Source organism: Pezoporus occidentalis, unplaced genomic scaffold (assembly GCF_034315485.1).
Source record: "Pezoporus occidentalis ecotype Australia unplaced genomic scaffold, CSIRO_AGI_Poc_V1 ctg5, whole genome shotgun sequence".
Classification (NCBI taxonomy): Eukaryota; Metazoa; Chordata; class Aves; order Psittaciformes; family Psittacidae; genus Pezoporus; species Pezoporus occidentalis.
The window spans coordinates 1,436,169-1,459,306 of NW_026915835.1; the positions used below are offsets into that span (position 1 = coordinate 1,436,169).

A 23,138-nucleotide genomic window follows, 5' to 3' on the forward strand; every position below is an offset into this window, starting at 1 on the left:
TATGGCAAGACAGTGGATTGGTCCCAATAAGCAGAGGGAATTACCTTTGAAAGTCATGCCTACCCCAAGCAAATGCATATGCCTTCTGCTGTTGTTCCATAATTTGTTTCTGTATCCAGACTGTGATGTAGCTGTAGCTCTGCTGATGCTGAAATACTAGACAGATTTGTCTAGCATTAGTTTATCAACTCTGAAAATGTGATTAGGGCTGCTATTTCAAATGAAGTGTCTTTATCATGTGCCATATACAGATGTTAGCTTGTGTAAATTATGCAGTCAATGTCACCATTATGTTCTGTAATCATACTTTACACCCTGTCTATGTTGATTTTGCTCGAACTTGGACAATCACACAGACACAGGGAGGCACTCTGGCACCGTCTTACTGAGAGTTTGTGGTGACCGTCTGCTTTCAGTCCTTTTACCCTGAATGAGAGTCAAATGTACGTGATGTCAGCTAATGTTGTAGCCCATCACTCCTCTGCCATTCCTGTAGGTTATGCTGAATAAAAACTGTCACAGGCTTCAGTCTCACTAAAGAGCTCGTGAGGGCTCTCTGGGACTTGATGGTGAACGTGAATGAAGGAATGCAATGCCAGCTGAGGACTTCTATATAATCAGAAGCAACTCCTGGCTAATACTTGGAAAGCTTGATGTTGAACATCCAGCATCAGTGCACATGCTTTGCTTCGGTTTGCAGCTAGACAGTTGTCTTCTGTCAGTGCAACAAGTTGGGTCTTCATGCTCCAAAGGCAGATCTGCAGTAGAAACTCTCCAGCACACCAACTAGTTGATACTTGTGGATCTGGCTCACTGCTGCTGTAGCTTTCCCCAAAGGAAGGAAAGCAGGTGATTGTTGCAAAGAGCTGATCTCTGTCATCTCTTATGTGCAGGCTTGACTGTTTCAAGTTTCAGGGTGGTGAAGAAAATCCCCTTCCTGAGGGAAGTGTTTGTCAGAAATAGGCTGATGTGATCTCAGTGAGCTTCTACAATACAGACTCATTTAGCTTACAACAGGGTGTGTTTCTCAGAACATATTTACAATAGGGATGGCAAACATTTTGATTTGATTTTCCTGCAGCTGAGACCTTCTCTTAAGCCCATTTCTGATGTAGTATCTGTGGTAGGTAGGAAGAAGGCTGCTTACAGCAGAAGGGACTTCAAAGTCATCTAGACAGATTAATTTTGTTTCAGGTGAGCATGCAGTTTTGAAAAACTCCGGGAAGAAGACTGTGAGACTGCATGGGTCAGTAAAAAGGACACTGTGCTTGAGAGCTGAGTCCTCTGTCCTCCTTATGTAAAGAGATTATCTTGTCCAGGCAAAGCTAGACAAGAACAGGCAAGTTCTGCCCTCCCTTCGGAGAAGGTTGTGTTCAGTCAGGGCGTGAAGGCATCAGGTGCCTTTCTACCTCTCATGGACATTTCCCCCCAAATTGCCTAAGCAGCTCCTGTCTGTGTGGCTACCCCTGCAGAAGGGCAAGTGGCTATGGGGCAGTGTGTTGGGGTGAGGTATTGACAGGACTGCTGATGACTGAGGATCATGTACGTGAGCATAGCTGTGGAGGAATGCTCCTGAGATGCATTTGGCTAATGCTACCTACAGTACCCCAGAAGAGATTGCCTGTCAACTAGGGCATCTGAATTGGTTCTGACAAGCACGTCCCACCCCCTCACCTCCCTCAAGCTCTTCCTAGCTTGACTCAGTGAGCTGTTTGCAACCAGCTAGCTGAACAAACTGGGAAAGTCCCTGGAAATATGCCTGTTTATCTCGAGGGCATCATTTTCCATATAGCTGTAGAGTGAACATGTGTGTTGGAGAGGGAATTCTCTTCTGTTACCTCTCTCTATGTATTTCTTAATATTGCCCTCTTTCATTTGCTTTTTGTGCTGTGGAATACCTTGTTTACCTTGGCTTGTAGCTTCAGGTTTTAGGTTTTTTTTTTTTTTTTTATCTTCTCCCTTTCTCCATTTCAGAAATTTCACATAAATTACTGTGAATAAACTTGTTTTTCCTGCCTGTCACTTACTGTTTGCTTTATCACTAGTTACCTCTTGATGAGCTCATATGATATTGCACAATTCTCATCTGTTAACAGTACCAAAAGGACCAAGAAATAGATGATCATGTTCTGCCAAGCTAAATGACTTTAGGATTTTTGTCATTCTTTTCTCAGTTGTAACCAGATGGCTTTATGGCAGTATTTCCTTTTCCCCACTGTTGCTCAATGTTCTTGTTCTTTCTGTAACCTCAGCAGAAACTTTTGAAGTAATCACCCAATAGATTTGTACTTTAGGGTAGGAAGGGCATTAGCAAATTGACAGTGAAATTCAGAAGCATACCAAAACACACAGAACCTAAAATAATGTAGCCCATTGTTAACAGATCACCTTCAGGAGTGTGTACTTTATTTTTAAACAGGCAAAATGATTAACCAGACCTGTTGTTTTGGATTTTTTTTACATAGTGATATTCAAGACAAATAGTTTGAGCAGATAGATTTTTAGTCAGTACACAAAACAGTTGTCTGTAGTCTTACCAATTGAGGCAGATGTCTTGCTTGGCTACCATTAGCATAAATAAAAATGTGTATTTATGGTGTTGTGTGGTACGTAATTCAGTGCTTGTACAGACATCTGCTGCATGCTTTCGCTGTAGCAAGTTCACGCTGTGTGTATAGATATGTGCATCTACATGTTTATGTATGTGTGCATCATATATATCTATCTTGACTGATAGAAAAGATAAAGCACCTGGAGTTAACTGTTAGTCACCGGACGGTGCACAGGTATGGGACTTGCTTTCAGCAGGAACAAAATGGCTTAACATCAGGATGCAAATACAAATGAGACAAACTGGCTGGTTTGGTGTTTTCAGGCCTGTTGTTTCTAGTTCTTTGCAAAACATCTTCTGCACTGATTAGATCCACTTCACACTTTTTGTGGTTGTCCTTTAAAGCCATTTAGCAGCCAGAAGCTTTTATTTTTACTACATTGTTTAAAGCAAAAGAGTTAAATAACAACAAAGTAGTTTCAGAGTAATACTTGGGTGGCTTACAAGCACAGGCTACCAGCTTCAGCTGCTGCTTTCAAACTATTTAGTTGATCTTAATCCTTCAGGCTCAAGTTTCTTCATGGATTAAACAGCTGGCTTGGTATCTGCTCTGATACTTCTAATGCTTTTCTGGTGGCTTGTGTCAGCTGCCTTTCCTTCGTAGCTGTTCCACTTAGATTGCTGGTCTCTAGACTTTTATGTCTTGATCTGGACCTATGTGACATTCTGATTTTATTGCAAGTTTGTTTAACTGTAGGCAGTTTTTTTGTACTATTTTTTAAAAAGCCAGTGGATGCCCTCATCCTGTTCCTGCTTCTGGCACAGACATTTGTGATTTTTCTGTCAAGGTCCCAGGGGAATTGATGGGGTGAGGTGGGAGATTTAGCACTGATTACCCTGAGCAGACATGGTGTGAGTCATTCTGAGGTTTGCACTTCAAGCTTGGCTGTTTGGATTTGTTGTGTAGCACTAAGTTCTCAGAAGCTGGCAGAAAAGAAACAATCACTTCACTCTGGCTGGTGTTTCACCTCCAGCCAGCCCCCATTTCCATGAGCTGCTTCTGTGGGCTGCCTCTAATTGTGTGAAACAAGAGTTCAAGACTGACAGTGGTGTCAGCCACATCAAACTTTGTCTCTTGGCTATTACGGCCTCTCTGATAAGACCTACGTGGGAGCCTCAAGGGCAAGGATTTGTATTTGTTCTGCTACAGCAGCATTCTCAGGTACTGCAGCTTTCCTTCTTGTGAGGCAGATTGGGTTCATCATATTACCAAACCACATATGAGGTGGGGTGAAGACTGCCTACAGCAAGGACTGGCAGCTGGAGGATGCTCAGGGGGTGCTGATGTGCTCTGATCCCGATACCAGCTGGGTTCCTGGAGCAATTTTTGGAGCTCAGCTAGAGGCCTTTCCCAGAGGACTGAGCTGAAAGGGATCAGGGAAATCCTCTACAAATATTCCTTCACTTGTTTCTGCTGCTGCATTAAGAAGGGGGAATGCAGCTCCTCAGGGGGCTGGACTACCACCACCAACAGAACTGCATCCACATTGCCCCATAGCGTCAGCATCGCGTAAGTCCTGCCTTGGTCAGCTTTTCGTTGTGACTCTGTGTTGTGGTAGCAGTTGTGACTGTGATAGCCAGAGCATAGTTTAAATCAAGTTTTGAATACGCTGAGTCTGGTCTGACTGGTCAGTGGCTAAATGCTGGCAAGTAGGATTTTGGAGAGCTGTGAAAAATAGGTACTGCATGGGTACAAAACAAAAGATTTATCAGAGAGAGTGTGGCGTGGTGAGAAGGAGCAAGCTGCGGGAGGGTGTCAAAGCAATTGCCAGTTCCTTCCTCTTTCCCTCCCCTGGAAATCCTTCGCTTCACCAGGAGTATGTTGTGGCTTGGGGTTTTTGTTTGTTTGTTTTGTTGTTAATTGCATGGCTGCAGTGTATGTGTTTTGGCCACATCTCTAAGTCACGGCTGTCTGTTGTAGTTGTGTACCAACATGTGGCTGTCAAGCCTCTGATGTTGCTGTACATACAAAGAAGGTAGTAACATGGTGCCCAAGTCTGTGAGCCTGCAACTGACAGAATCATTCCTAATTTAAACAGATGTTTTGGGAGCAAATTCTTTCTCAGTTTCTTTACCAGGAGTGTGCAAGCCTGGCAGGCAGAGACCGTGTGTCCTGGGAATCTGACAAGGCTGGCCAGGCTCACTGGTTACAGTGCAGATACTTTTACATATAGGTAAATGTAATGTCAGGGGAATTGAGGCCTGATTTAGGAGTTGTTTAGGCTCATGACTTCAAAACTACTTAGGGTACCTTGTGAAGCTGATGGCAGCTGTATAGTAGGTCATGCTCATGATGTTGTTTGATGCCCGAGAAGGAGATTTCAGATGCAATTCCCAGGTTTTCTGGTGAACTACTGAACATCTCAAAGGCAAGTTTGGCAGTGGTGCTATTGCTCATGCAGGGTGCCTTTACTCTGGTAATGGTGTTGCTGAATTCAGGGGTCAGGTCGAGTTCTTGTTTTTTTTAGGAGAGTGCCTGCTACCTCTTTTGAACCATTGGGTAAATTAAATGTTCACGATGCAAAGTGATTTTTCAAATAGTAAATCTGTAATTGTTTTTCAGACCTCAGAGTGGAAGTGTTCTGACCCTCTCCTCTTTTCTAATCTTAATAGGACTTTACAGAATCCAACCCAAGTTCCAGTGGTTGTGTCTCCTAGCAGTCAGCAGCTGCATACTGTAACACTCCAGACAGTGCCTCTTACTACAGTGATAGCCAGCACAGATCCAACCTCAGCAACAACGTCCCAGAAATTCATTTTACAAGCCATTCCTACTTCACAGCCCATGACGGTCCTTAAAGAAAACGTCATGCTACAGTCTCAGAAGCCAGTCTCACCTCCTTCCTCAATCGTGCTGAGCCCAGCACAAGTTCAGCAGGTGATCACCAGCAGCGTGCAGACAGTTTGCAATGGGACAGTCAACATGGCTTCGTCTCCATCCTTCAGTGCTAACACCCCCATGGTAACGTTCTCGCCCAGCAACTCACAGGTAGCTCATCCCTCTGGCACGGTGATCACTTCAGTTATTAAAGCACCAGAAACAAAGCACAGCAACGTACAAGAGGCAATGAAAGAAGATGACAGTGACAAAGCAGGTGATACTGAGCAGTCAGAGCAGAGATTCCAGCAGCAACAGTTTGTGATGGTGGTGTCCAGTTCGAATGGCTTCCCATCTGATGTGCAAGTGAAGCAAGAAAATGAGACATTGGAACCCAGTTCATATGAGTAAATTCTTAAAACAAGCAAACAAACAAAAGACCCTGTGGATGATTATTTTCATAAATGTGATGGGACCTCTCAGTTATGTATATATATGATTTGATTCTGAAGCAAGATGTTGCAAAGCTCCTTAATTTCTGCAGTTAATTGTTAGAATTCATGCTTTAGAATGGATTTTGATTTTCTGTTAATTGCTAAATGTCATCATATAAATAAAATGACATATTACTCATGTTTCAAAATACAGGCATGAAGGAACATGCTTTTTACGCTATGAAGATTTTCTCCTGAGGTTGTTGGCCAAAGTTTCAGACTTCTTTCTTATTGTATGTTTTCAATCTTCTGCTGATTTACATTGCAGTAACATTACTATAACCTTTTCTGTTTAATCCCTACATGTATCACTTAATTCCAAAGCAACAGTTACTTTTAGTGGGACATTTTTTTCATTCCATGTGTATGAATTTTTATGACCAACTATCTGTTCCATACTGGTAAATTACACCAGTTTTAGACTTTGATAACCAGGTATCCTCTTGCAATTTTTGCAGCACAAGCTCTTGTGTGTGCAAAATTGACTATACACTCCTATTGAGAGTATACAAAACATTTATTCCAGTAATGGACAACACCATGTCTCTATTTTATATGGAAACATCAGATATATTTAATTACAGAAGCTAACGGCATCACTACAGGTGCAAATGTTTCATGCCATTTTGTGACTATGAAGCTTAACAGTCTTGCTTTCTACTTCAGATTATTTTGTAAGGGGGGAAAGAAATTAAATATATACAATTTATACAGGTATTTGGAGATTAATACTGCTAAGAGTTCTTTTTTTTTTTTTGATTGTAAATAATGTACATTCAATGTCACAGGGAGGTTTTTTCAGCTAATTTGTTTCCATACAAATTTTTGATAGATGCAAATAAGATCATTATGTTTAGAGGTCTAATGTTATATGTATTCATATTACAGAGTGAATTTGTATTTAAAGACAAATTTTTAAATGATGGAGCCCTCTGAACCTTGGGTCCTTGCCTTTTGTATTTTTAATTGGTTTATTATGAAAATAAATCAAGTGGAAAAACATTTTTCTGTATTTACTCTACAGTGCTTTACATTATTATGACTTTTTTTGACCATTATAAATAACCACACTACACTGAGAAATGGGGCAGCATGATTAATCAGTGTGGGTCTGTGGTGGGACAGGTTTTAAACTGACAGAAGGTAGATTTTGATTAAACATTAGGAAGAAGCTCTTACCTGCAACGGTGGTGAGGCACAGGTTGCCCAGAGAAGCTGTGGCTGCCCCATCCGTGGCAGTGTTCAAGGCCAGGCTGGACAGGGCTTGGAGCAGCCTGGTCTAGTGGAAGGTGTCCATGCTGGATGAGCTTTAGGGACTCTTCTAACCCAAACCATTCTGTGATTCTATGATTAAATTAATCTAGGAGTTTTGTTGATAGGGGGATAAAAATTTAAAGATAAGCTTAAAGGTACTAGAAAAACTAATGGGAGTAGAACTGCAGCAGAGATAGTTTGGCCTAGTTGAATAGAATTTTACAGATTGGTTTGAACAAGCAGCTCTCTGCTCTACCTGCCTGGTTTAATTCAGTGTTTCATTGCTCTGACTCGCATGCAGTCATGCTTCCACCTGCAGATCCAGCATTTCCATTTCAGGAAGACTGGCTGTACTCAAACCAGAGCAACTGCTGCCAGCTGACCAGAGGCTGTTTGTCCAGCAGCTCCCTGCAGCTGGGCAGTGTTGGAAATACTGCTAGGAATGAGGGTAAGCGATGTAGAAGTGTTACCTAGTGCAGTCCTCATCCTGAGCGCTGTTCCAGATTGATGAAAACACTAGAGAGAGAGGCTGGGGCTTTAAACCTGACTATAAAATAGGGACTTCTTCCTGTAGAGCAAGTATTTCATAATACTTGGAAACCTGAAGTGATAAAGCTTGACTGGCATTGGTGTTTTGTTCTGCTGATTTACTGGAAACATGAAAATAAAATAGCACCGTAAAGTTACAGCTTTGCCAACAAAACTTCTTGCCATAGCTGCAACTATTACAAAGAGAAAATGGTTTGTTTATGCTTCATTTATGGCAGTTGGCTAAGAGGAGAAGATCTCCAGCAGGCAGTGACGTGTCTCCCACAGCAGTGTTGTGTAACGAACAGTAAATGAGAATCACTCCATGATCGTGTTCTTAAGGCTCCAGCCTAACAGCTGGGTGCATCTATACTTTTGGCTCTCCTTAGTACAGCAGCCTGGTCTAGTGGGGGGTGTCCCTGCCCAAGGCAAGGGTGTTGGAACTAGACGAACTTTAATATCCCTTCCAACCCAAACCATTCTGTGTTTCTGTGACAAAGGGAGAAGCTGGAGTGAATCATAGATCAGGGCTCACACTTGGAGTCTGAGCAACTCTTCCCCTCCCACAGCTGCCCGTGTGCCTGTGGCAGCAGCCAAACAAAACACCGAACGCTGCTCAGAAAGAAAAAATTGAATCTGCTATGCTTTCCTGCATGCGTGTGAGGCTGCAGGGCAGAAAAGGGACCTTTCTTTACTGAGGTGTTTCATGGAATGCAGTGCAGGGAGGAGGAAGTTGTGATAGGCCAGGGGGGATAGCTTTAAACTGAAAGAGGGGAGATTTTGATTAGACACTAGGGAGAAATTCTTCCCTGTGAGGGTGGTGAGGCACTGGCACAGGTTGCCCAGAGAAGCTGTGGCTGCCCCATCCCTGGCAGTGTCCAAGGCCAGGTTGGATGGGGCTTGGAGCAACCTGGTCTAGTGGAAGGTGTCCTTGCCCACGGCAGGGGGTTGGAACTGGGTGGGCTTTAAAGTCCCTTCCAATCCAAACCATTCTACGAGGTCATGAAGGGGGGAGTCAGCTGCGCCGCCGCCGGCAGACCTCACCGACAGCCAGCGGCGGGTGCCAGCACCCTTCAGGCTGGGGCGGGAGGCGGTATTTAAGCTTCCGACGAGCTCGGTGCCTCGGAAGCTGGCTGCTCCTGCACCGTGGCCACGATCGCTTCAGCTTCACCCCTGTTCCCCTCAGTCTCGCACCCCAAGTGGCGCCCACTCTTTTCTCCCGTCTATGCCTACACGCCGTCCGGAAAGCCCTGCCCGCGACATGGGCAACTTCAGCACGGAAACAACCGCCCCACACCCACCACGGCGGGAGGAAGAGGCGGGCAGGAAGCTTGGTGACGAAGAGGATCCACACTTGCCCTGGCAACCATAACCGCCCCGCCTCACCGGTGAGGCGCGGGAGGAGTTTGAGGCGCTGGCTCGCCCCTCTGCATCCCGGCAGGCCCTGCGCAGCTGCGGCCTTGGGGCTCGTTGCACGGCGCCTCAGCGGCTCCAGAAGTTTCCTGGGGGCGGCGGCCGGCATGGCGGCTGCGGTAGCTGCTCCTCCTCGGTGAGCCCCTCACCCGGCCCGGCCTCCCCGCCCCGCTGCCCTCTCGCCCGCCCTCTTACGCCGTTGTGTTTCCTCGGCAGGTTCTCGGATGGGGACATCGACCGGGACCCGGGGGCCGCGGCGCAGGTGAGGGCCGTGTGGGCCGGCGGCGGCTCGGAAGCGGTGTGGGGGGACACAAGGCACAGGCCTCGGGTGGTTGAGAGTTGCCGAGCCGTCGGTGCTGTGGGGCTGGAGGCAGCCGGAGCTAACAGCGTGCCCAGGGCGAGGAGAGCCTTGAAGCGTCGTGCGGTTGGTTCCATTGGTGCGAGCGGGGGACTCGCAGAACCTCCTCTGGAACCTCTTACGGGTGAGGACTGGCTTCGGAGCTGTTCAGCGCAGTTTTGACAGAGCACTGGTGTTACTTGTGCTGCAGAGAGGGAAAACCCCTCACGAACGAACCAACTTTGGTATAGGTACATTGCAGTTCAGATAACTAATTTGCGATCTGTGGTTAGAAAAGCTCCAGTCTTATTAGAGACATTTATTCAGGCTTTGCTAGTTCCTTATTCTGCCATGATCTGTTTTTTTTCCCCACTTCCTGTATTTTGTGGGGACTGGAACTGTGTTTTATTTCATCTCAACATAAAAAATAAACTTCTACAGTAAGAATGGTCCTTCACTGAACAGCCTCCCCATGGATGCGGTGCAGCGTACATCACTGGGGAGTTTCAAGGCATGACTGGATGGGGTGCTAGATGATGTCACTCTCCCACGAAGGCTTGGACAGGATGAACTTCCAGGGCCGCTTTCAGCCTGGGCTGTCCTATGATCCTATGCTTGTACCTGCTAATATGTATTAATGTGCTTTCAGAGGTTATTTTTAACCAAAACAGAGAAAACAGAAGTGAAGGGTGGATAAATGTTTCTATTTAACATACTTGGAAGGGGCGAGGATACGAATACTTCTGCTTGGATGGAGTAGGTGGCAGAAGCATAAGATGATACTAAATTATCATTCTCATAAAGAAAATGGTAAAGCTAAATCTTACAGTTCTTTTGGAATTTGGACTGTAGCTTGTAAAAGCTTTTCAGAAGAGAAATGGCATCTAAAAAGCAATTTGGAATAAGTGAATATATTTGGTACAGTAAAACTAATTTAGGGTCTAAAAAAATAAAAGTAGTTTTCTCATTGTAGAGGGGAAAACTCACCACCAAACACAAAAATCCCCAACATCAGAAGGTCTTTGGAAGTATTAACGAATACTATTAAAATATGCGTTTGGGTTTGGGTTTTTTTTTTGCATTTACATAGTTGCTTTGATTTTCTAATGTCTGTTTCAGTCATTGTACATTCAGCACTTCAGAACAGTAACACATTGTGCAAGCATTATTGAATATCTGATACAGTAATACTGGTGTCACATGTGTAGCCTTTTTTTTTAAAGTATTGAGTTGGGTAGCCAGTCGTCTTGACAATCTCTGAACCTGTGAGTCCCATAGCTCAGAGTAGAGTTTAGCTGACTTGGAAGCTTTGATCTACAAGTAGTGTACCATGTTTGCATGATCTTAGGTGTGGTCTCCTAGCTCATGTACTTAATATTTCTAATTTGGGACATGATACCATATAAATGGGGCTATGTAATGCTTCCACATCTGACTAGAGCTGTGCCCACTTGGCATGGCATTTCTGCACTGTGTCCTCAGGACTTTTTATTCCTTGTAACTGCTGGGTGCATGCTTTGGCTTTCTGCAGCTGCATCTGATCCTGAATTACAGGATGGTTGAGGTGGGAAGGGACCAGTGGGGTCATCTAGTCCAACTCTGCTTCTCAAGCAGGGTCACCCAGAGCACATGGCTCAGGAGTGTGTCCAGATGGCTTCTGAGTATCTCCAGGGAAGGAGAATCTGCAACCTCTCTGGGCAACCTGTGCCAACACTTAGTCACCCTCAGAGTAAAATTATTTCTCATGTTCAGGTGGAACTTCCAGTTTTTTGAGTTTATATCCATTGCCTTTTGTCCTGTCACCTGGCACCATGAAGAAGAGTCTGGCCATATTCTCTTGACACCTTCTCTTCAGATTATCTACATGCATTGATCAGACAACTCTCTCCCCCCCACCCCGAGCCTTCTGTTTTCTAGGCTGGACGGGCCCAGCTCCCACAGCCCTTCCTCGTAGGGGAGATGCTCCAGTCCCTTAATTATTCTAGTAGCCCTTCACTGGACTTACTCAAGGAGCTCCATGTTTCTCTTTTACTGGGGATCCCAGAACTGGACAGAGCACTCCACATGAGGCCCCACAAGGGCTGAGTAGAGAGGGAGTACTACCTCCCTCAACGTGCTGGCAGCACTCTTTACACAGCCCAAGATACCATTGGCCTTCTTGGCCACAAGGGCGCATGGCTGGTTCATGGACAGTTGATGTCCACCAGGACCCCAGGTTGTTTTCTTCAGAGCTGCCTTCCAGCAGGTCAGCCCCCAGCTTGTACTGGTGTATGGGGCTATTCCTGCCAATGTGCTAAACCCCATACTTGCCTGTGTTGAATTTCAAAAGGTTCTTCTGCCCATCTCTTCAGCCTCTCTAGATCCTTCTGAGTGGCAGCACAGCATTCTGGGGTATCAGCCGCTCCTCCCAGTTTTGTATCATCAGCAAACTTGCTGAGGGTACCCTCTGTCCCTTCAACCAAGTCATTCATGAATTAGTTAATACTGGACCCAGTATTGATGCATGGGGGACACCACTAGTTGCAGGTCTGCAACTAGGCTGTGACACTGGTCACAGCCCTCATCATCTGTCTTTAAATGCTGTCTGATAAAGTTGTGAACTTTTCAATGACTTGTTATTTTATGTTGAAAAGATAAGTTACTGTGGGGAGACCAAAAGCACCTTTTAATTCATACAAATGTACCGTTAGCATGAAGGGACCTGAAATTTCCCAGCATATTTAGAAATAGATTTGCAACTTGGTTGCATGGTAAGGGCCTTTAGAGTCAAAATATGTAGAAAACACTTGAATGTTTGTGAGGACTATGTCTAAGCTTTCTCTAAGTAACTGTTGCTAATGTGCATAATCTGGAGTTCCTGGTGCTACTTGAGTATTGGCTGGCTTCTCCGATAGCTGTGTAAGGAGTAACTTCAGCTTGTGTGTGTCTGAATCAGATACGCCTATGTGCTGGTAAAAAAAACCCGAAACCCAAACAGAGAGCTGAGTTTCACACTCTTGAAAATGCTTGGGTTTGGTTTGCTTTGCGGTGCTTTCCTGGGGTGAGGGCTGGTGGTACAGTTGTATCTGCTGGTTCTAATCAGTACTTCTGTCGTCAGTGTAAATCACAGGGAATAATGTTTGGAGCGAGAGGTGACCTGCACAAAGTAACTCTGCTTGTGAAGTGCCTGTAAAGTTCATTGTCAGAGTTGGACCCCACTTGGTTTTGAGGGTCAAAAGCTGTATTTCATCTCTCAGCACAGCATGAACCCATTTTAATAATGGGTTACCTCATATCTCTCCCCTGTGGAATACTTATGGCCATGAATATTTCCAGAATGAAGACTGCTTTTGACTTTAAATCTTAGGGAGGCATTGGTACAATTGGATCAAGTTACAGTTGTGTGCTGCCTGCCACTTTCTTCAGAGACCCACCAGCTGTATAAGCATAGAAGACCAGACTTAAATGCTGTACCTAGAGGTAGATTTGTGTATCTTAAACTGGTAAGAACTTGTGCTACTGCTGAAAGAAGCTCTTCTGGCCAGTTTAACTCCTACTTGACATAAACATTGTATGTGACATCTATGAAATAGAACAAGACACTGATACAATTAAAAGGCCTTCTGCTCTTCCTTTTTCTCTGGCATGATGGGACAGTTTTTACAACTGTGCTGTACTAACATTTTTGCAGGTTTAAAGCCTATATTTTAGCTACATTCATACTTGCTGGATTCTGACTAGAAGTCTGAGAAGAAGTCAACGTAGCAAACAGTTACTGTACTGTAGCTATGTACTGTGGTGCTTTGGAAGACTTACTGTCTTCTAGCAAAGAGAATTTCTTTCACTAATAAGGAGAGAATTGGAGATGCTCTTTCCAGGTGTGTGCATTGTATCACTGTGATTTTATTCTGTTGTGCAAAAGTCGTAAGTTTTATAATACAATTATTTTGGTCTGTATACCCAGTGATTTCCCTAACAAGGGACTACGTTATATTTATTTCCATTGTGCAACAATATTTCCTGTTAGCCCTGTGCCCTATAAGGCTTTTGTTCTCCTGCATTTGTGTTCATCATAAATCAGAACAATCTCTTATGCTCAGTAATATCATGTAGTGTGGTTTTTCATCATGTGTTACAATGCTTTGAGCATGTTTTCCCCACAAGAGTGTTTTGGCATACTGCATGTTGACTGCCAAATTCCTAATACTGATCCAACAGACCTTTATACAAATATGCTGAGAATTGTAGGAAGGCCTTTGGAATATTCAGGATCACCTGTGCATTAGAATTCATGTTTAAGACATTTGAAAGTCCTGTTTCCTTCTCAGTAAGAAACAGGCTTCTTGAGTTATAGCTGGCAGATTCCTTGTACTTCACACTCTGATGGTTAAGCTTTGCGGGTGAGAACTGAGAAAGAGGTAAACAGTCATGCCAGCTAGGATATTTTCTGAAATGTCTCTTAGTTGACAGAGTTTGGATCTGTGTTTTTGTGCGGACTTCCAAGGTGCTATTTCATGGGGGTTTTATGTGTTTTTACAGGAACTGACAACAGCTCTGGAAAAGAATCCAGATGATGCCGAATATTATTGTCAGCGAGCTTATGCTCATATTCTCCTACAGAACTATGCTGGTAACATCTTCAGACACCACTGAGAATCCTCTTTCAAGTGTATTATAACACTTTCTTTACAGAAGACATCTTCAATCTGAAGCCAAATAAGAGGAAGTGTTTTCTGTATTGTAATATGCTGCTTTTACAGTTAGTGTATAGCTTTATCATTGTCTCTGTCTTTGATTCCTTTGCTTCTGTAACACTTCCAGTGAATTGGGTACTCTGCAGTTCCAGCTTCCCATTTGATTTTAGCCTAGTATTTTGCTGGTAGCATCTTTGTGAGAAGGTTTCTTAGGCAGGTTTTAAGCTTTGTGTTGTAAGCATCTTCCATCCTTATGTTTTTGGTAGAGACTGGATCATGTCATGGTGTGAATGTGATAGGTGAATAATGTCTGGGAAAAAGATTAACTGAATAACTGAAGATTTGGTTTATTTTTTTCTTTCCAGTAAAAACCAAACAGATTCACACTTCAGATTTAAGTAGAGGATTTGACTAAATTTATGTCATGCTGCATCTTAATATAGAGCTCTGCAGCTGAGTGAAGGGTTGTGATGAGATTTAGACACTGTGTGTGCAAGCTAAGAAACATTTTCATTACTAAAGGACTCACAGTTCGCTGCTTCTTATAACGTGTTATTATGTTCCTCACCTTAAAACTGACTTCCAACAGATGCAGTTGCAGATGCAAAGAAGTCCCTAGAGCTCAACCCCAAAAATGCTGTAGCACTCCTTAGAAAAGGGTATGTATCATATGTTGTACTTTGTGAATATCGTGATATTCTGTAGGGCAATAGTATTTGGATTGTGGCTCCGTACAACCTTTTTGTGGCACAATGAATGAATAAATTTAATGCTGTACTACTTGTAACCCATTCATAATAAGCCTGTTGTTATAAGAAGCACTTTAGTTTAGGGTGATTGTCTTAACATCCTAGCTATTTTAAAAACACACCTTTTGGGTGATTTAAGCCCTTAAATGTGAATTTTAAGCAATACAGTGTGTAAACTGAGGATGTTGTGACCTTTAGAATGTGGAATTGACTGCAGAGTAATCACCTGTGTTTTTCTTTGTTGCAGGTTAGGTGACTATCATATCAAAAACTATGCATCTGCTTTAGAGTCCTTCAGAGAGGGACAGAGGTTGGACAGTAAGTATTAAAATGTCTTGTGTGCACAGTACTTCTTTGCTGATGAGAACAATGTGTTAGTTGAAAGTGAAGACCAAGGGCGACTTTAACTATTTTTTAAAGGATAATGAATTAGGTGCCTGACTTCAGATGTCTGGCATTTGGGAAGGCTGTCAAATCACTGCAGAGAAGTGTAAAACTGTTTAAAATGTGTATCAGAAGTTCTTAGTTCTGTTTGTGAGTTTTGGTTTGGATTGTTTTCTATAAAATGGGGAGTGTTTTCCTGCTTCCTGGAGGTCTTGCAAACGAATGGTGGCAATGGTGTGGCACTAAGTGCCATAGGAAACTTCCTGAACAGAGCAGGCTCCTTATATACAGCTGAAATTTCTTTCTTCTTAAACCATTTGATAGACCAGTCTTCAGAAAGAGCATGCAACTTGATGGGTATTCAGACTGACAGAATGGATTTTTACCTCACATTGCATATCAGTTAATTGCAGAAGCATATTTACTGTATCTGGGGTTTTTTTTTTAAGTGTTTGCTTACTAGCTGGCTTGGGCACTTTATAGTTTTGGGAGAAATAGAGCTTTTTAAAAAACTGACTTTATTCTAGAAGCAGGAAAGGAGTAGTTTAGTACAGAAGGCTTGATAGAAGACATAGGGAAGCATAAACCAAAGCACAGTTGCAAGGTGACTGTGACTCCTTTCTCTTCCCTCCTATCCCCATTTTAAGTAAAACTCTCTTCTTATTCCTTTCCTTCTATTCTCAGTAGCATAAGGAAATGGTAAGAAAAGCACCTTGAAAGGTTACACAGAGCAAAGTGTACTAGCCTGATAAGTGTTGTCATGATCTCGGGTCTTTCTGGTATGTTGTCTTATTTATAATGGTGGCTGGGACCCGAGGGTTTAGCAAAAATAAGTGATCTGATCCTCTCATCTAAAATGAATTTCATGGGAGTGTAAGCTAATTTGTGCTTGTTGCCAAGTCATTATGTTCCCTCCTACTCTTGTAATTGCTTAGCCTCTTCTTTCAATGCATTAAGTCTGCGGAAAGCTACTATTTTTGAAGTGTTAAAATGCTTCTAATGTGGTAATGGGTTAATGTGTTGAAATGGCCCAGTGAGGGGTCTGAGTGCTGAAGGCAGCAGAAGGGACGCGCAAAGCAGTGTTGGGGCAGTGGTATTGGAGGGGGCAGGGGGATGTGGTGAAATGGCAGCAAGCGTTAGTTGTCAGTTTAGGCTGCTCTGGATCAGGAGTTAAAACGTAAGAAATTCCCTAACCTACTTCTCTAAATTGTGGCAGTTTGGGTAAGCAGGGTGTCTCCACTAGTTTATGTACCAGAAAGACAGGTGTGTCTTTGCAGTCTAGCCAAGTTCTCTATTTAGTATCTTCCTGTGAAAGGAAGTGATTCCTTCCAGTGATTTCTGTAGCTTTCCTTACTTGATAGGTGACTTTTCATACATCTCCAAACTCATTACTCCTGAATTTAATTAGTTAATCTGTATTTTTTCATATTCTTGCCCCACCCCAAGCAACCACTGTCAGTTTGAGGCATTTCATGTGCATGGGCATTGTCACTTTTCTCGTTGGTCAGTTGGAGTAATTCAAAATACAGATTGTACACAAAATCTCCTCAGGCCTAGAGCATGTCTTTTTCTGTTTGACCTCACACCTGACTTCCGTTGTAAGGTGCAGCAGCACACAAGGCTGGAGATGTCTTTTCAGATAACTCAGTGCATACCAGGATCCTCTTTGCTAATTCAGAATTCGTAAAATACAGCAGAAGAATTTCCTGTGTTGAATTGCTTGACTCCTACCTGCTCGAATTTAATTTGCCCTTGTTTTGCTGCTTACCCAGCTGAAGTGTTTCTGAAGCTTCCCAGTCCTTCCTGATTACTCTCTCATCTAATGATAGCTTCCACTCTGCTTCCCATATTTTGTTACATAATCCTGTGACCCACTGTGAGGCATGGAGTCTCTCAAAGGCCTTTTTAAAAACAGAGATTTTTAGTAGCTTCTTTTCCATGTATTACCTAATTTGCTGGCAAGTTTATGTCAGGAACAGAATTTGCAGCTCTGTGAAATATTTGATGGATACCAGGTGAAAACAATAGTGGGATAAGTATTTATGGCAAAATGATTAACTTCAGTTAAATGCAGCTAGTGCAAAGCGAGCAAAGAACAGGGAAAATTTGCCACATACCAGTAAGCCGGAGATAAAGAGAAGACTTGAGCTGTTGCTGCCTCAGAGAGAATTACTGTAGTCAGGAATTCTTTGCTGGCAAGGCTGGTTTCTTTGCCACACAAGGGGGCAGATGTACACCAGGAGATGATTCTGTTCCTTGCTGATGTTAGGGCTGTTTGAAATCTTAATCTGGAATGCGAACACCAATGAGCTTCCTACTTGTGCTCATTACTGGTAGCACTGACAGGCCTGCCGTACCCCAGCAAGCTTCCCATTACCCACCTGCAGGGATATCTAAATAGGACTTGATGTGATGAATTGTTGAATGTGCAGTGGTTCTTTATTTTATAAAATAACACCAGGAAGCAAGATTCCTTTTGCTCAACCATGAGGATTTTTGAGTTCATTAATTTCCCTGAGATGGAAGAAGCAGTGTAATCTGTTACAATTCAGTGTATTATGTGGGTTTAGGACAGTTATACTCAAATTTTCTTGTTTGGTTGTTTGTTTTGTTTTTTTTTTGCTGTGACCACCTAATGAATTTAGTAAAGGTGGAACGTGTCAACTTTTCTAAAGACATGTCTTAGTAGGCACTTTTCTTGTATTCTAATAGTTAGCCAATTTTCAGTAGATGAAGACCCAGTTAGGTTTTCTGAACTAGAAAGTTACTGATAGAAGTTATTGTAAGTTCTTTGGGATGATAATACGATTATAAAGCACAAAAGACAAAAAAGCTTTTGCCTCAAATTATAAAATGTGCTGGCATACAGGGAAAGAGTCAGTGGCTGGTGAGGGGGAATCTGGGGAAAATAGGGAAGAGAACATGGACCTTTCTTTTAAAGTTTGTGTGCGAAGCGGTCTTGCATAGGCCATAGTTAAAAAGAGAATTTCTCACCTGCTGCTCCAAATCAGAGACTGGATCAATGGAGACATGACTCAGTTTCTCTGTGTAGATGCCTGAGCCTACTTCAGTTTAGTTTCACTTCTGATTAATAAACTTTGTTCCCAGCTGCAAAACTTGGAAGTCTTGTAGGGTATGGGTGCTGAGTTTTAAAATTGCAGATGAATTTAGATTGCAGGGAAGCTCTGGAGCTCATCTAATTCCATGCCCTGGCAAAAAGCAGTATTACCTTTGAACTTGCATGTGTGTGCTTAGGTCCTTCTACTGTTGATTTCCAAGTATGTCTAAGATTGAAAATTTGACAGCCTCTTTGGGCAGCTGCTCCAGTGTTTCATCAGTCTTTTAGCAAAGAATTTTCCTTATATAATCAGAACTGACTTTGTGACATCTTGGATCCTTTGCCTCACTTCCTTTCCCCTTGTATTTCTGAGGACAGTCTGTGGTCATTCATGTGAATACCATAAGTATACATTCAGTAATTGAAGGCAGCCTTTTGCTCCCTGCACAGAACCCTCTGATAATTAGTTTTGGTTAATTCCATCTGAAAATAGGTATCTTCTTCTGAGGATTTGCCAGGAATACAGAAGAGACTGCAGCAGTCAGTGTCTGATTGTACTGTAATGTCATAGAATAGAATCATAGAACAGTTAGGGTTGGAAAGGACCTTAAGATCATCTAGTTCCACCCCCCCCTCCCATGGGCAGGGACACCTCACACTAGACCATGCCACCCAACGCTTTGTCCAGCCTGGCCTTGTCATTCCAATATTATTATTTGCATTATTTTTATCTTTTCATGACAACAGGTGTGAGACTATGTAAATGTTAGGTAGTTTATTAGATAACTCTTCAGATATCTGGTGGGCATGGCAGAAGAAAAGGGAAGTGGCTCGAGGAGTAGGGTAGCCATTTTAAGACCTAAGGCACACTTAAAAATATGTGTACATTTTATCTTTGGAGGGGTTGGGATGAGTATTTGCGTAGCTGCACTGGAGTCACATTTTGGTTACAGGCATGTCTGTTGGGAGCTCTTTTATTGAGCTTTTTCCAGCCTCTGCTGAGCAAGTTGTCTGTGTGAATTCTCCCAACAGGAATTGTCTCGGTTATAAAAAGACTAGAAGTTTACCTGGTTTTAGTAGCTGGTCAGCAATGTTGCCATGTCTTTACTTTCCTGACTGGGAATTTCCTTGAAATAAGATGATTACTCTGTTGTTTCACTGCTGCCTTTTGAGCTATTTTTCCTGCAAATTCATTTCTATTTGGGGAGCTTGCTTCCTAGAATAACAATGTCTTGGTAAACTTTTCTGTGATGTTGATTCACAGGGTGGAATTGGCACTTAGCATTTCTAACACCCTGGGAACTTCAGATGTGTTTGTAAAGTGTGCGTGAAACCATGAGGAGAAAATGGTTGGTGTTTGTGAAACTTGTGCATCTTTGGGTTGCCCTCAGAACAGAGTCTCTTCTGATATTTCTTTGGAGAGGAAGTGTGTGACTGTTTGAAAAAAATCATTTTAAGAATAATGTAAAAATGTGTGAAACTCTACTCTTGCTTTCCAAACAGTTGTACAGGGGTTGAACAGGCTGGAAAGCAGTAGTGTAGCTGGGTCTGTTCAGGCAGTCTTGTGTCCTCCAGATTAATTTGAAGTTAATTAAATAACCACAGAGTTAAATAGTAGACTTGTATAAAAATACTTAAAGCTTAACTGGAGTGACAGAGGTTACAAGAAGATAAGAGCAAATGATATCTTTTTCATTAAATTGATACAAATTTTGAGTAGATTTGTTCCAGTGTACAATTGTGAGGAATTGTTCTCTGCAGTATGTGTAGTGCTTGAAGAGTTTTAATGTTACTGTGTTTGATTTCTTCTAGATGTAGATGATACCTTTACTGTTTGGATTAAAAGATGTGAAGAAACACTAAACGGTAAGAAAAACCACATTGACTTGATGAGAGATTTGATACACCCTGTGCTTTGAAGCCATGTCATGTTTTTCAAAAATTTACAGCTTACCTCTTACTTAGAACAAAAGATTTTTAAAAGTCAGTTTTTCCTATCTCTTGTTTTTCTGAGTATATACCCTGAACACTTCTGTACTTAAGATTCAGAAGAACATTAATACTAGGTTTTTAATGTAATAATCAGCTGTGACAGGGGAGTACCCATTTCAAATTCAGACAATCATAATGATCTGTAACTTGTTTTCATACACAACGGCTAACTAATTATAACCATAAAGCAAGTGCTGGCTTGGTTTCTAAAACCATTGTCAAAATAAGTTTTCAAGTGTTGCAGAAAAGAAAGTTGGAAGGAGGTGGAAATCTGGGGCATTTACTCCTTGATTCCATGTGGAGAGTGCCTTAGGTGCTGTTGTTGCTCTTGTGTTTAATCTGTTGTAGTCAGCGTGAATAGTTTTCTTTCATACCTTGGTACAGACTAACACTCGCCACAGTTAACTCATCTGCAGTGCTTAAACTGCATGTGGATTTTAATGATTTAAGAGTAACTGATGTTGTGACTTTCTGTCCTCATTGTGGTGCACACTGGTGAATGGGGTCGTAGAACAAGTTCACGTCAACCTGCTGACTAAAAACCAAAGAGGGAGAACCCTTTTTTGCTGTATAGAAATGAACAACTTTCTGCTTCATAATACATTTTTGCCAGGTTTAATTTTATTTGGAGAAATTAGGTAGGTGGTTGGCATGAACGGTCCTACTTGCAAAGAGTTGTCTTGGGTGACAACTTTCTTTGCCCTCTTGAGGAAACAGTTGTAATACACGTTTTTCTTTAATGATATAATTACTTTTTGCTGTGTCTTGTCTGGTTCTGCTCAGTTGTCCTGTTTTATCCTGAATATGCATTGCTGTCTTGTCTTTTTTGAGCCATTTTCTTAATCCTCTGATGCCCAAAAGAAAAACCAAACCCAACCCAACCAACCAAAAACCACTAAACAACAACCCCAATAACTGTTGATTTTTTTCTTTATAACTTAATGTTCTTCTGACTAGAAAGGTTGGACCAGATGATCCTTCAGGTCCCTTTCAGCCTGGTGTTCTAGGAGGTTTTTTTTTTGATTTATCTTTTTCTTCGCTTATAAAGAAGCAAGGGGAAAGTTTGTTTATTTTAAAACTCCTTTAATCTTAATATGTAAATATGGCAAAATATGTAGAAGAGGAGATACTGAGCTGTAGCTCAGATCCAAATATTACAGTATATTTAAGGTCATACGAGTGAATTTCTCTGCCAAGTTCACATCTCATTCCCCAAATGGGTTTGTCTAGCATGAGACAGATTTGGTGAGAACTTTCCTGTGGATGATGACAAACCTAGTACAGGCTTGTGGGAGTGATCTGTAAAACTTGTTAGCCATGATGTTGCATTCATTAAAAACGGTCTGATTATGTTTCTGATTAGCAAGGGAAAGTAATGAAAAGTTTGTTCCTTTGGTTAATTGCAACATGCTTTATATTAGTTACTCCTTTGCACAAGTTGCTGATTGAGGTCTGATTAAAAAGTAGTGTCATAAAAGCAAAATACTAGACGTAGAACTGGCATGTTTTTAACTCTTTCTACTGTTGAGACTGGAATAAATGCACAATGTCTGGAGCAACTGCAGACAGCTAGAGTAAGTGCATTGCTTTGCAAGTTCAGTATGTCTTTTTCTGAAAGTGAACTTTTTTCTCTCTGCAGCATCACAGACAGAAGTGGTAAGATGTTTTCTTTCATATGTTTACTGTTTCGGTTTCTTTGTTAAACTAGAGCATCCTTTTAGGCTTCAGTGTCTTCTTAAAACTTTCAGGCTTTAAAAATAATCTTTTATGTTGCATGCAAGTCTGAAGGATTGAACTTTTCTTCTGAACATGGGCCCTTTTAATTAAGGGCAAGGTTGCAAAGTTTGAACCCTGAAAAAACTCTGAAGCATGTTTTACAAATCTGGCAATTACTGTGTGCTCATTGAAGTAAACTTCAGTTTTCTGACTTGCAGCCTGTGACCTAATTCACAGATTAGGCAGCTCATGTTGTCAGTACTAACTTGCTCATGACTGCTAGAAAGTAACCGTGTGTTTTCCAGTAGCTTGCAAGTGGTTTGTGCGGACTATTTTTCTGCTGTAGATGGGAATTTGCATTGGTTGTTCTGCTCCCTCTTCCATAGTTACTTCAGTTATACTTTTAAGAGTAGGGTTGAGGAAGATGATGTACAGGAAGCATGGTGGGTGTATGTGAAGACAATCTCAGAGTTAAAAGGTTTTTATGTTAAAAAGTTGTATTTTGGAGTTCTCAGATCCAGTTCAGGTTTCCTTCATGACTTTCAGATTCGTAACATAGCCACTGTATGTCTTTCAGGTATACTTCTTATCTAGGAAAAAAGATACGTTAAAGCTGAACTTACAGCTATTTATAAAATGTCTGAGCAATATATTCTAAGTTAAGGGCTGATATATTTAATGTAAATTGAAACTTTGAAATTCTTAATCTGGCATGAATGGCTAGGATAACAGTGAAGAGCCTCACCTGTAAGTTAATGCTCATACATAAATCAAGAAAAGGGGAGCTATCAGGATGAAAAGGATTTGTGTCTTTGAAAAGTACTTCATGGTATGTTTTCACTTACACTGATGTAACTTTCTTTCCAATGGAATATGCTTCAACTGGAATACACAGCAGCAACCTCTGCCACCAAAGATCAAGTAAGTTGACTTCAGCTTTACTGAGAGAATTATAATAATTGAATATAACTCTTCTTTGACTTGGGAATCGGAGAATCAAGATACTGAAAAAGAACTTCTACAGTCATTAACTTTAAAAATGTGGCAGTCTAAGTCTAATTGAAGTGTTTCTCAGTGTCATTGCTTTTGTTCAGAGTGAATCGTACTTTCA

At 42.0% G+C, this 23,138-nt stretch overlaps 2 protein-coding genes across 5 annotated transcripts in view; both read left to right on the forward strand.

Annotated features, from left to right (window-relative positions):
• Positions 1-6,925, forward strand: part of ELF1 (E74 like ETS transcription factor 1) — an 88,177-nt gene extending 81,252 nt beyond the window's left edge. For all 4 annotated transcript variants that reach the window (XM_062636842.1, XM_062636840.1, XM_062636843.1 and 1 more), the window contains exon 9: positions 5,225-6,925. In XM_062636842.1, coding sequence (XP_062492826.1) covers positions 5,225-5,840 — 616 coding nt within the window. In that variant the 3' untranslated portion in view covers positions 5,841-6,925. The remainder of the gene's footprint in view (positions 1-5,224) is intronic.
• A 2,086-nt stretch (positions 6,926-9,011) lies between these two features.
• Positions 9,012-23,138, forward strand: part of SUGT1 (SGT1 homolog, MIS12 kinetochore complex assembly cochaperone) — a 28,097-nt gene continuing 13,970 nt past the window's right edge. Inside the window, exons 1-8 of the mRNA XM_062636855.1 lie at positions 9,012-9,254; positions 9,335-9,380; positions 13,974-14,064; positions 14,718-14,787; positions 15,125-15,195; positions 20,132-20,185; positions 21,951-21,967; positions 22,923-22,948. Coding sequence (XP_062492839.1) covers positions 9,226-9,254; positions 9,335-9,380; positions 13,974-14,064; positions 14,718-14,787; positions 15,125-15,195; positions 20,132-20,185; positions 21,951-21,967; positions 22,923-22,948 — 404 coding nt within the window. The 5' untranslated portion in view covers positions 9,012-9,225. The remainder of the gene's footprint in view (positions 9,255-9,334; positions 9,381-13,973; positions 14,065-14,717; positions 14,788-15,124; positions 15,196-20,131; positions 20,186-21,950; positions 21,968-22,922; positions 22,949-23,138) is intronic.